A 12,804-nucleotide genomic window follows, 5' to 3' on the forward strand; every position below is an offset into this window, starting at 1 on the left:
TAAGCATTGTATCTTAATAAATTATTTTTATAGGAGAGCTTGTCATTTCCCAAAATTGTCTCTCAAGGAAAGACAAATCCTACAGGCTCACAAGCAGCTGTGGAAATTCAGGACATTTTATTCACATTAAAATGCACAGTTCTTTTCCAGTGATGGATAGGCATCTTGGATGAGTTTGGGCCGTAATCCCAAAGAACTAATATCTTGTCTACTAAGTAATTAATGCATTTTTTTTCTTTAACATTCCAGTTAAATCTTTGCCTTTACGTCCTTTTTATGGATGATGGTGGACAGAAAAATGAGCTTAATCAGATGCAAATTTGTCTTTATATTGGTAGAATAATATGGTGGTACACATCCCTGCCAACAGCTAAATGCATAGTCTAGAGAACAGCTTACAAGAAGTTTCTGTTGGTATGCAATGATTTTCTTCCAGAAAGCTGATTCCTGAACTTCTGGTTCTCCATATCTGTGAGTATGAAGTTGTCTTAATTTCTGTTTTCCTTTGTCCTCCTTGACTTTCTCTTCTTTTTCTCCATCTTCTCCCCTTAGGACACAAATGAAACCAAAATAATATCTCAAATTAATAAAATTGCTAAACAAGAAGTTAAAATCACACTCTGAAAGAGGTCATTGCATATTTTCATGAGGCTCATATACTCATGACTCACACAGTTCACACACAAACGACAAGGAGACACACATCCCTCTTCAGCCCAAAGCACTGGCAAGGGCGACAGTCTGGTTAAGTTACAGATAATTAAACTTACTTGAAGTGCAGCTGGTAACTGGTAGAGGCAGAATCTGCCAACCATATTACCTGAGGGTCTGCTTCATTATTGTGCAGCTAACACCTGCACTGACAAATGTCTGTAAGCTGACGGCTGTATGTATGAGTGCCTGTATGATTAAGTGCTCCCTTCCAACCTCGGGCATTTTAACTATCCAGTTCCCTCAAAGGTTGCAGAAAACTTTGGTTCTTCGTGCGTTTATAAGCCAAACCCCAAGTTTTAAATTCTGCATTTCTGACCACCGGAGGAATTCATAAGTACCCACTCCAGGAGGAGACAGAAATAAGAAAGCTTGACAGCATTTGATGTGTGATTATCACCCTGCTGCTTGATTACAGAAATTCATAGTTAGTGGGCTGCCTTCTCCAAACACATGATCTAAGGAACTGTGAATTATCTTAGAAGTTCATTTGACCTGACAGCATGGCAGATGAAAGGACCACAGAACTCCATTTGAAGCGAAACCAGAGTGAGAGGCAACGTATATGTTACATTATTAATTTCTCTGTACCTATCTACAAACAGAATATCTGATGTCCTAAGCTGCTTCTCTTACTAGAATACACATGATAAATTTTCACATGAAAATTCACTTGAAAGTTTGCCTTCTGTTAGGAGCGGTTTCAGGGCAGCTAACAGCGGCAGGCACTGCACTCCTCACAGAGAGCACAGGTACCGCTGCAACTCACACAGGCAAGCGGAGCAAACAACAATGAAGCGACCTTCAAAAGTCAGCAACACGCTCCTTCACAAAGTTATACTGGCTAAGTTGGCAATTTGCTGTACTGATCAGGAAGAAGAGTTTTTGTGGTGGGTGGGCAAGTCTTTGTCATCCCAGGACAGCAATAAGGATAGAGCTTGAGACTAAGGAACTCAGAATTTTGACAGTGACATATCAGCTACAGGAACTGTACACGTATCAGGAACCATAACATACAGGGATGGAGTGTCATACTTTTACTGGTTAAAACCAAGCATCATGTTTTGCTTTCCACTATTTTTATTCCACTATTTTTATTTTAACATAGCCTAAACTGATTAAAATTATCATTTATCAAATGCTAGCACTTGTTCTTCATAAAGATGTGAGAGTAGTTAGTAATTCATTAAAATTACCTTGGAATATTAAGGTTTTGCAAAATCCAAATAACTCAAAACAGGTCATACCAAATGGGAAGGGCAAAACAGATTCAGTCTCTACCACTGACAGATAACAGGTCTCTGGAATGCAGGTGCTCTTACATGTTTCCCAAGAGATTTTCTTTTAACTTTCAGACTTGCCAAGAAAAACTTAATCAATGAAACACATACTAAAAGAAATTAAATCAGCATTACAAAGGATGCTGCTGGAAGAGGGAAATTCATAAAATCTGAGTGATACTATTTACATGGCATTTTTGTGTGAGTGTGCACAGATGTGGAGGATGATTGAAAAAAATCCTAACTGTGAAACACAAATAGACACAAAATTAAAGGCAAAGAAGTAAGTACAAATCAAGCTGTTTTTTCAGTGAAACAAACCACAATTTGAAGGATCAGAAGTTAAGGTAATACATACTCGGCTTTTTCAGGTTCAGATTTTGTTTCCTCCTTCTCTTCCTTTTCCTCTTCTTTCACCTGCTCCTACAGAAAGTCAGATTTTAAAAAAAAGTGTCTACATACTATTATACAGTACAGAGTTAGTTAAAAGGGTACATAGAGTGCAGAATGTTAGGCTTTTTTTAAAAAACAATCTAAACCCTGAGAGAAGATGATACTTTAATTTACATTAATGAAGAGACATTTTGATACCAAATTAAAAGCAAACCAAAACATTATGTACTTACAGAAGGCTGTGGGAATTGAAGTTCATGACATCCGAGAGGGTAAACACCAGTAATTACAAGCAATTCCTTAAAATATATGTCACAAACCCCAGAAAAACAGAGCTGCAAGGTTTTTTTTCAAGACTATACTTAACATATGAAAGAGAGAAACATACAGCAGAAATAAAAGGTACAGTTTACCTGGATTTTTTCCTGCACCTCAGGCACTGGAGATAAGGAGGGAGTGCTCAGTAAATCACTCAAACCAGCATTTGGATTGTGAGGGATCAGTTTATACTGTCCCCCTTCTCGTTTCAAATCCAAGCCAAATATATCTGAAAGTAGATCACTCTCATCTGATAAAGTTCTCAGATCTGTCAAGTCTTCTGCAGGCAGTGCAGCTTCTGCTGGCTTCCTCTCCCCTTCTTCTCCTTCCCCACGCACCTCATCTTGAGTGGGATCTGGCATATTAGCTAACAGTTCAGCCACCTTGATTTTCTTTGCTCCTTCTACTAGGCTTCCTCCAAGTAGCAAACTGCATATGATGCGAAAGAAGCCCCGGACGACACTACAAGCAAAATGTAGTAAGCCCATCAAAATGCTCCAATAGGAAGAAAATAAAGCCATGATCATGTCCTTCATGGTCATTTTCTTCACTTTTTTCATCTGTTTCTTTAGGCTTTTCATGCTGAGCATTTTCATAAGAGTCATTAAATTATACTTGAGAGCTACTAATGCTGACTTCATGGTCACGAGAGAGAAGAGCCCCATTCGAGGATCCTGTTCCTCAGGCTTATCTTTCTCATTCTCCTCTTTATTTGCTGACCTTTCATTCAGGTCTGACTCAGAGATCTGGGCAGCCAGTTGCATTTCAAAGATGGTATCCTCGCAGAAATTAACAAAAAGCTCCATCTTTTCTTTCTCCCCGCCTTCATTTACAACATCAAATATAAATTGTCTCTTTGACTCTTTTACCTGAGGTTTCTCCCACTGAGTCCGACTCGACTCACTTATTTCAAAATAAACCCGTTCAATGCGCTTCGCGCTGCCCATGATTTCTATGCGTCCAAGGAAAGGCTGAAAGTAATTCAGCACACTCTCTGACAGTTCCAGAAAAGTTTGCAGGCGGGTATCATGGGGCATGTGTTCTGACAGGTTGGTCAGGAGAACAGCGACATTGAAACCAATGTCTTTGGCAGGTTCATGGAATCGTTTCACAAACTCCTCATAGTCCAGAGTCTCATTTTCATCTGTTTCAGCACATGATAGAAGAAATTCCGTTTCGGACTGAGTGTAATGCTTATGGCTTTCCATTGCTTTGTGAAAATCCCTCTTTGAAATTATCCCTTTACCATCAGGGTCATATTCTTTGAATGCATCAGAGGAAGTCAAATCCTTCAATTTTAAGAACATATCAAAAAACTTCAGAATCATCTCGACATTATTGGACGATTCCACAAGCATATCGACCATCTGCTTGCCAATAGTTCCATTCACAACATTACCTAGATGTGATAACATCAAGTTAGAGGTACTGATGGCAGCAAATGTTTTGGCAAAGAAAAGTGTATAATAATGACGAGTGAAATAATCAAGCGGTACAGATGATAAACTATTGGCTAACACGCTCACATGAGAAAGCTAGCTGTAAAATCAGAAATCTTTTATTAATAACACTACCCTAAGACTTGGGAAAAACACAAGTGACTAGGTATTTGCCATTAAAGAAAGGAAGAACTCATAAGCCCAACAGAGAAACATCTGTTACATTTAATATAGTACTAAACACGAGGTAGCATACTATAAATTTTACTATACGGCAACATTGACAGAACCAGTGTCCCATTAGTTCAGATGGGTAGCTCAGTAGTTTGTTCATGAAGCACAGCCTAAAATACTAAGAATTTACTTTGCTCCTCAGTGACCTTCTAAGAGTAGTAGCAATCTATGCAGCGTTTACTGGCCTCCCAGTTAGCTCAAGAAAATAAATGCGATAGGATACACGTAAGCAGCAAAAAGGAAAAACAGATCTTTGGGTCATCTGTGTGTGCGTCTAGTTAGTCTAGTATTGGAAGTACTAATTCAATACCATAAAGGAGCTAAAGAAATTGTAGAATTTCTTGATAATGATCACGTTCTCTGGGGAATCATAATTTCAGGTACTAGCTATAAAGGACCTCAAAACTAGTGACTAGACAAATCAAAGCCTGTTCTTTATGGCTATGATCACTACCCCCCAAAAAAATGCAACATAGTAAAAGTGTTAATAAACTGACTTATAAATGGTTCAGTTCTTAGAACTTAGGATTGATTCAATTGACTTCAATAGCAAAAAAACTTTTCACCTAAGCCAAAAGAGAAGCTAAATTCATGGAAATAAAGCAAAACTTCCACCAGAGCTGGATTTAATACAGTTATGGCATTCAGAATTAACATCAACTATATCAACTACACTATAGAAATTTCCCATTCACTTTAAGACCTAACAACTCTTCTCACAACTAAGACATGAAAATTAAATACCCAAAGGAAAACAAGACCATTATTTCCCACATGAAGAAAATCACAAAGGTAAAAACTTTCCTAGAACAACTGTGAAAGAGGATTTCAAACTAAATTTTGACTACCTTCCAGCATAGACAGCAACATGACAACCATATCCTTCTGAAGATCCATTAATTCCTTCAGCAATTCAATTTGGCTGGAATCCTAAATAATGAACACAATATATATAATAAGAGATCTATTGACTTCTTTGACATTTATATATGTCCACACATATTTCACCTTGTAAAAATGAGACTTAGAAATTAAGAAGGTAGTAGTGTCAAAGCTGGTAATACAGTGAAAATATATTTAATTGCTTGATTCCTTACAGTACATTTACAGGATCAAACATTTACACAATCATCTATTTAGAGGACAGTAATTTAATAAAGACAAAATGAAAACTGAAAGTGGTGAAAAAAATTAAAGCAATTACTGGCTATGTCAAGCTCACAGATGCCTCTGTAATGTTTCATGTCAGCTGAAATATTGTTGTTGGTGGTGTAATCACGTTTACAGCTATGAAGACTTGTAAAAATGACAGCAGCACATAGAGCTCAAAATGTAATATGATTCAAAGTGAATGATTCCATTATAGGCCACTGAAGTTTGGGGTTTTTGAGAAAGAAAAGTTGAAACAAAATTTCCAAGTATTTATTAATAAAGTTCCATTACTATCTCCTTAAATAGACATGATACTGACTCCTTTAGCCATCTTTTTTCTCATTCAGTGTACCTATTCACTTGCCAATGATTTCAACGTGGAATCTATCTGGATAGATTTATTCAACTGCTTAATTTCTTCCTCAGTGATACATTGCTGCATCATGCCATTGATAAGGAATACTTGAGCACTGCTGCACTTCTGTGATGAGTACAACAAACTCAAGGTACTTTATGGCAATTTGGATCTTGGATTAAAAACAGCGCAAGCTGGAAATAATGAAGATTTCTAATTGATTTGTCTTTTAAGTTTTCATTCTAAATCTTATTTCAAAAGGTGCTTACATCCTGGATGATCTTTGTTCATTTAGATTGAAAATTTTACTTTAATTTTCTGCCTTACAGAGATTTCTTAAGAAGTATGACCAATACCACCTTGTTGCTTCCTAGTACAAAACTAGAGAAGGAAAATAAAAATAAAAATTAAAAAAAAGAACCAAAACCAAACAAAAAACCCACAACACCAAAACCAACAAACCAACTAAACAAAAAAAGCCGAACAAAAAAAACCCAAAACCAAATAAACGCAACCCCCAAGCAGACCAGTGATTTAGTTTTGTTCTGTTCAAATCTTGTTCTAAATATTCTCCAAAAGTGCTTTGGAAACTCCCAATTTAAAACAAAACCCAAACACTTAGCCTAGACAGCTCTTACTTACAGACAAAGCCATATTGCAACTCCTTTATAAATCCATTTAGCCATACTATTCACCTTTGAAAACTGGTATTTCAATAGAATTTGAAAAGCTTATGAATATATTCTTGCAATAAATATAAATGAACAAAAGAGCCCCTATCAATTCTGGTCTTTCCCGAGGCTCTGCTGGCCCCTAAAGGAGCTCCTGAAAGTCAAGAACTTGAGGTCCACAGAAGAGAAAGACGCCACCACTATTTATCATACATTTAGAGTAGACTGTATTTCTGTTATCCCACAGAAAGGCATGAGTAACTACACGCTACAATGGATCTCATTGTGCAAAGCTTCTTGTCTCTCTCTGAAGTGGCAGGATGTGTTTCACTATTTTCTAGATGCAGTAATTAAGAGATGCTGAGATGCTACGAAGCCACTCCAGGCACAGCTGAGACTATAAACTTGTCATTAATGTAAAAACAAATCTTGCCAATAGCCATATCATATTTCTCAATCAACACATAGCTACTGCTTTCCGTGTTGCTTTAGTGGCACAGAAATAAAGCACAACAGCCACCACCGTGGCCTACCTAAACATTGATTAATTTTTTTCAATTCTTAAAACAACAAAGATTTTCCAAACCCAGGAGAGAATCTACAGGCACTTATAAATACACTTCAGTAGAAATTCAACGCATCACTCTTTAAAAACAGGTTTCACTGAGATGCCATTTGTTAGAAGACTATTTAGCTATAATGAATGAGGAGCATACCTGAAACACGAGCCTACAAATCTAAGCAATCAGCCTACTGCCAGCCACAAAGTCCCAAGGGCAAGGAGGAAAACCATTTGAGCAAGACTACTGTAATTTATGCAAATAATATTTACGTGGATACATTTGGAACTAAATACTGAAATCTAAATACCTCAGAGCCTTCAGAGCCTTATTCCTTAACAACAACAACTAAATCCTTTACAAGCTTATGAGAAAGTCAAATTATGTAAAAAACCTAGAATCACAGCATTCAATTAAGAGGTGTAATTCTTCTAAAGGTAAGAAGTTTAAAAATAAACTTTAATAATAGGATTCTTCTGACCTAACTTTAACCCCACTATGCCGGTCCCCTATGCTGTTTCTATCGTTTATGAAATGAGTACTCACATCCAAAAGCAACTCACCCATTTCTTTCTCTGCTAAGAGTAGAAAAGCTTAGATGCACACACGTGTTGAACTAGGATTCACTAATGAGCAGCTAAGGTTCAATGAAGGGCACATCAATGAAGATGGGTCCTCCATAAAAGGCTCGCGTGAAATCGCAGAAAACACTGGGACAAAACTTTGGTAAGAAAGAGAGGAACTGGCTAGTTCTTCTGAATATTGGTGATAAACTTCATTTGCAGCTTGATCTGATCATCGTGCCTGCGGCCAGTAATCCAAATACAGGCCTACTATCCACACTCACTATGATTTTGTAATTTACTCCCTCAACTGTATTTCATCACCTCTGCCTCTTATTTTTCCTCATATTTGCCCTATTAACTGTTGTTATTAATGACTCAAACATATTAACAAGTCTGTTTATGTTTTACAAAAAAAGTTAGTAAGATAAAAAAGAAACAGTAAAGCAAAAAAATACCTGAGACAGCTTCATCTGCATGTGGGCAAACACATGAAGAAAACCAACTACAGCATCCCATAGCCTGCTGTGTGCCAGACTTTGCTGATTCCCAGTACACGGCCCCTATTTTTCAGCCAACAAAAATAAAGCAAAGCAGAGTTTATTTCCATGAAACTCAGCTAAACCAGGAAGGAAGATATAAAGGCAGTGCAAATCTCTGTCCTTTGGAATATGCTATACAAAATTCAACATATATAGAATTATCTATTTAATAACATCACTGACTGTAAACAATGCCTATTCCTAATAACCATTCTGCCTCTGTTTTAGCCAAGTCACAGTTCACTAATTCAGAACCACACAAAGTATAGCTGCTTGCAACTTTAAACTGCAAATGCTCAAGGGGTACAAATTTTCAAGCTGATTCTTTCCTATGTAGTTCTATAAATCAGGAATAACTTTATAGAAGGTTAATGCAAAACTGGCAAAGGGATTACAGAATCAGACTCCTGATTATTATTTTTTCCCCAGCATTTTCTAGCTGTTGTAGAACACAGTATTAAAGAATATTTTTCCAAAAATTCCAACTTCTGAAAAGCAGGAATACAAAATCTTTTGAAGCCCCAAAGGATAAGAAATAAAATATTTACCAGCTAACAATGTACTTCTGATTTGCAAATAAGTATACACTAAATAGGCATACACACAATTTATTCAGTCCTATTCTATCACATTTCATATTCATGAATTATAAAACACTATTTTCATAATAATTGTTTTCATTTGAATGAAAACAGTATAATAGACAGTCTAATGAGATCCTCTCTAACCTGCTGCTTATATGCAGAAACAAACTGTAATATTGTTGACTGATTTACATGCGGAATTAATTAAGAAATAAATTACACTGAATTCCTAACAAATCATGGAAGAACCGCTACATTGTTATTTTGAAAGAATTGATTCCAATCTCATTTATTGCAGAGTCCACCTCAAGTACATCTCTGTAATTCTCAAATGTAATGTGTGACTTCAGCATTTCAAGCACAGTAGTGATGCCTCAAAACAGCCTTATTCCTGACAGAAAATATAATCTAATATTCTATTGACTAAATAGTAACTGTGTTTTGCATTGACCTTAGTTTCTCAATGGATTAAAAGTGAAGACTTTAAAGTGGGTAAACTGCTGCAGTCTAGGCTAAATTAAAACAAACATACAAGCAAACAAAATACCAAAAAAAACCCAAAATCTCTACTGTCTTGCATACAACCAAAGGATGATTATTTACTAGTAACTACAAATTTGACTAAATTGTTAAGGTTCCAAAAGAGCAGTGACAGCTATATGTATTTCAAGATTTCACTTCCTACTGAAATGAATGCACTAAAATATATTGAGGAATAAGTGCATTTGTTATGTTTCTATCTATGTTATATCTAGCTACCTTACATCTTCATGCCAAAAGTATGATTAATTTTCTTTCAAATCTAAAAAAAATTCCAATGAAACTAATTTACCTGGATATATTCCGTAAGAGTATTGAAAACTTGTTTTGCAACCTGGATAGCTTTGGAAAAATTTCGTTGTCCTTGTTCATCAATAACATCTTTCCCAGAATAATACCAATAGAAATCACTAATGGATTCCTAAAAAAAAGAGTTGTGAGAAGCACAGAGAAATTATGATTCAAACTGCCTCTAACCTGTTATTCATCAAGAAAAATAACACCAGATAGCATTCTAGCTCTGCAAAGTACTTAATTTTAAATGTCCCCCCAAAAGATTCTCCAGTATTATTTCAAGAATTTTAGTTCTTGAAAAGAACCTCAAGGGAATCAATCAGGAAACAAATAAAATTAAGTAAATATTTTTTAAATAAATAAATAAATAAATCTGTTGGTATCTGCTCTTAGAAATACAACCGTGTGCATTCTGAAGAGGACTCGGTAGTACTACCATGCTGCATGCTGTTTGTTAAACACGCTCTTTTTATACCATGTGCTTGACACCTAGTCAATAGTGGGAGCAAATGTTGCTTTGTGTGCATGACTATTATTTTATTTCCATCTTCCCCAAAGGCAAGTTTATTAAAGTTTCAACAAAGTAAGCAATGGAATGAAAAACATTATATTGTCCCTACAACTTCTGCAGAACACATAAGGATAAAAAACAACATTGGTAACAGCAGCAACTTAAAAAACACAAATTTTCAAAGCCTGGAATTTTCAGACCCAGTAAATGTATCATTAAAGGGGAAACATAACTAGGTAAATTAAAAAAGAAACATACAAAAAATATCATGCACAGTGATCTTCGGAAATATAAGCATAATAGGTAGAAGTGATTAACATTTATCACAAAATATGTTTTCATGTCTTTCACACGCTCCAATCGGGAAACAAAATAGATTTCTTTTCCTTCCTTTCTACTGGGTTGGGACAATGTAATGTTTTCATACCTAAAGATTAGGGAGATAATTCAGACTAGAGGGTTGAACGGATTTTAATCTAGCCTTCTGCTTTTGTTTTTATTCTTTGGGGTTTTTTTCCTCCTTAGAAAATGATGTGTTGTTCTTATGCTTCGCTTCATGCCACCCCATGACTATCCGTACAGCATCCTAGTGTTCAGGCTAAACCAGAACACGGATGAATAAGCAGCTGAAGCTTAACTTGTACTACGCAAAACACTTTTGAGTCACAGGGTAGTATCAGTCAACAACCACCTAATGGTGTTCACTGACACAGTTAGCACGTATCTACCTTCTGCCTGCTCTTGGTTAACGGGCTGCACTGCTACCTCGCATGTAATAGCTGAAATCAGCCTTTCACACTTACGTCACTTTGACTCCCACAGTACAAGATAACAACTGTTGAACAACTGTAACCAGTAAAGAATTACAGCCTTTCTCATCAACGTGGGCTACAGCGACCAGAATAAATGTCATGACCAATAAATCTGCTCATCTAATAAAACAGTATTTTCTGATAAGGATGAAGGATGATTTTGCTGTAAAAAGAACTTCTGTGGCAGCAAATCATGTATTGCTGAAGGAAATTCCAGAGAAATAAAGGAAGTCAGAGTTTCACGTACAAACTTCTGCGTTCTGATCCAAATAAATTAAATAAATTTTAAAACAACAGTAAGTATTGTATAGTTGCAAGTCATTATTTTCATCTACTCAATTCATATATAATTAACCTACCTGAACTCTTAGTAAGTAATCCACAGTGGAAATGATAATGTTAACAGTTGTGTTGTTACCAGTTTGAGTTCTCAGGTAATTCTGAAAATCTAAAAATTCAAATAGAAGTTTGATTTCAATTTATTTAAGTGTTAAAGACTTACACAACTACTCCTGTTAATTAGTTCTGATTTAACATGATCTAGGAAAGTATAGCTTAAAAGAATGGATTTTTTTAACTTTTTTTAAAAAAATCTTTTAAGAGTTCCAGCATTTTATTGCAGAGATCACATACCAGTGAACTCCTGAAGCCAGAAGCCCAATTATCTGTTTTGTCTACAGAATTTTATCTTGGTCTTATTTTCATCCATTTATGACTACTTTTACACCTCTAGAATTTCATCAATGTCATCAGAATTATACCTAGTATGTATTTTGTTAAGCAAAAGCAAAATTAATTTGCATAACTGTAAAATTCCTGATTACAAAGTCATAAATACATCCAAGAGCTAAAACCCCCTTTTTTTTTCCTTCCCTAATAATGACACAGACAACACAGGGAAATGTACATTAACAATAAAAATATGCTTAATATCATGTATTTGTTTAATTTGGTTTTGCATTTTTAAAATCAGTGCTACTTCTTCAAGAAAGGCATCATCTATGTTGTAATCACACACAATTCTAACATTTGTGCCAAAGAGTGCACACCAGAAAGCATACAAATGTCAAAAACCAATAAATATACCTTATATATTTATATATAAATATACAATAAATATATTTTTCCTCTGAACCTTCACTGTCTAGAAGTTATAAACCATGTACCTTTTCCTATCTTTATTTACCTTTCCTACGAGGTCAAGATCCAAAACTCGTTATTTTGAAAACCATTATCTTTTCTAGAAAGTTAAAGCTGATTAAGAAAACTGGCAAAAATAAATATTTTCCTTTCATGTACAGTCTAGCAGCTCTTCCATGATCCATGATATTTTATGAAGGTTGCCAAACCTTCAGCAATGAAGAGCTTTTATCTTTAGTTACCATCACCTTGGCTTAGCTGACTGGCAGCCTGCCCACAAACCTGAATTATGTCCTTCACAAAGCAACTGAAGGAAGCGGAAGAGGTCACAGGTGAACTCATCATCCTGCATCACTTTTTCTCCTGTAGAAAGGCCAGATGGAAGCAGATTATCACAGGCTGCCAAGTACCACCCCACAGCCCCTAAAAAATACCTCCATATTTAATTTTAAGAAAGAGAGAAGGGGAGAGAAAATATATAACCACCAATCTATCTGAAGCACATAGTTGTGCTTGACAGATAGTTATCTGGTTAGAAAATAATAATTATGAAACTTAACTTTTGATTTATAAATATGGCAGCATGAGCTTGGCAACATTTTACAAACAAACCATGATTTACATTCTTGTTTGAGTTTGCTGGGCATGAATGCTGCGTTACACACAAAGGTTAGGTTTGGATTAATTTGGTTCCTATTCATCAAC

General features: G+C 35.7%; 1 protein-coding gene across 4 annotated transcripts in view; it reads right to left on the bottom strand.

Annotated features, from left to right (window-relative positions):
- RYR2 (ryanodine receptor 2) overlaps window positions 1-12,804 on the bottom strand; it is a 434,719-nt gene that overhangs the window by 29,449 nt on the left and 392,466 nt on the right. For all 4 annotated transcript variants that reach the window (XM_055811085.1, XM_055811083.1, XM_055811084.1 and 1 more), the window contains 8 exons: window positions 12,382-12,462; window positions 11,319-11,407; window positions 9,635-9,763; window positions 8,135-8,239; window positions 5,224-5,305; window positions 2,798-4,101; window positions 2,350-2,414; window positions 400-547 (listed from right to left, as the gene is read on the bottom strand). In XM_055811085.1, coding sequence (XP_055667060.1) covers window positions 400-547; window positions 2,350-2,414; window positions 2,798-4,101; window positions 5,224-5,305; window positions 8,135-8,239; window positions 9,635-9,763; window positions 11,319-11,407; window positions 12,382-12,462 — 2,003 coding nt within the window. The remainder of the gene's footprint in view (window positions 1-399; window positions 548-2,349; window positions 2,415-2,797; window positions 4,102-5,223; window positions 5,306-8,134; window positions 8,240-9,634; window positions 9,764-11,318; window positions 11,408-12,381; window positions 12,463-12,804) is intronic.

The sequence above is a fragment of the Falco peregrinus genome, chromosome 7 (genome assembly GCF_023634155.1).
Source record: "Falco peregrinus isolate bFalPer1 chromosome 7, bFalPer1.pri, whole genome shotgun sequence".
Lineage (NCBI taxonomy): Eukaryota > Metazoa > Chordata > Aves > Falconiformes > Falconidae > Falco > Falco peregrinus.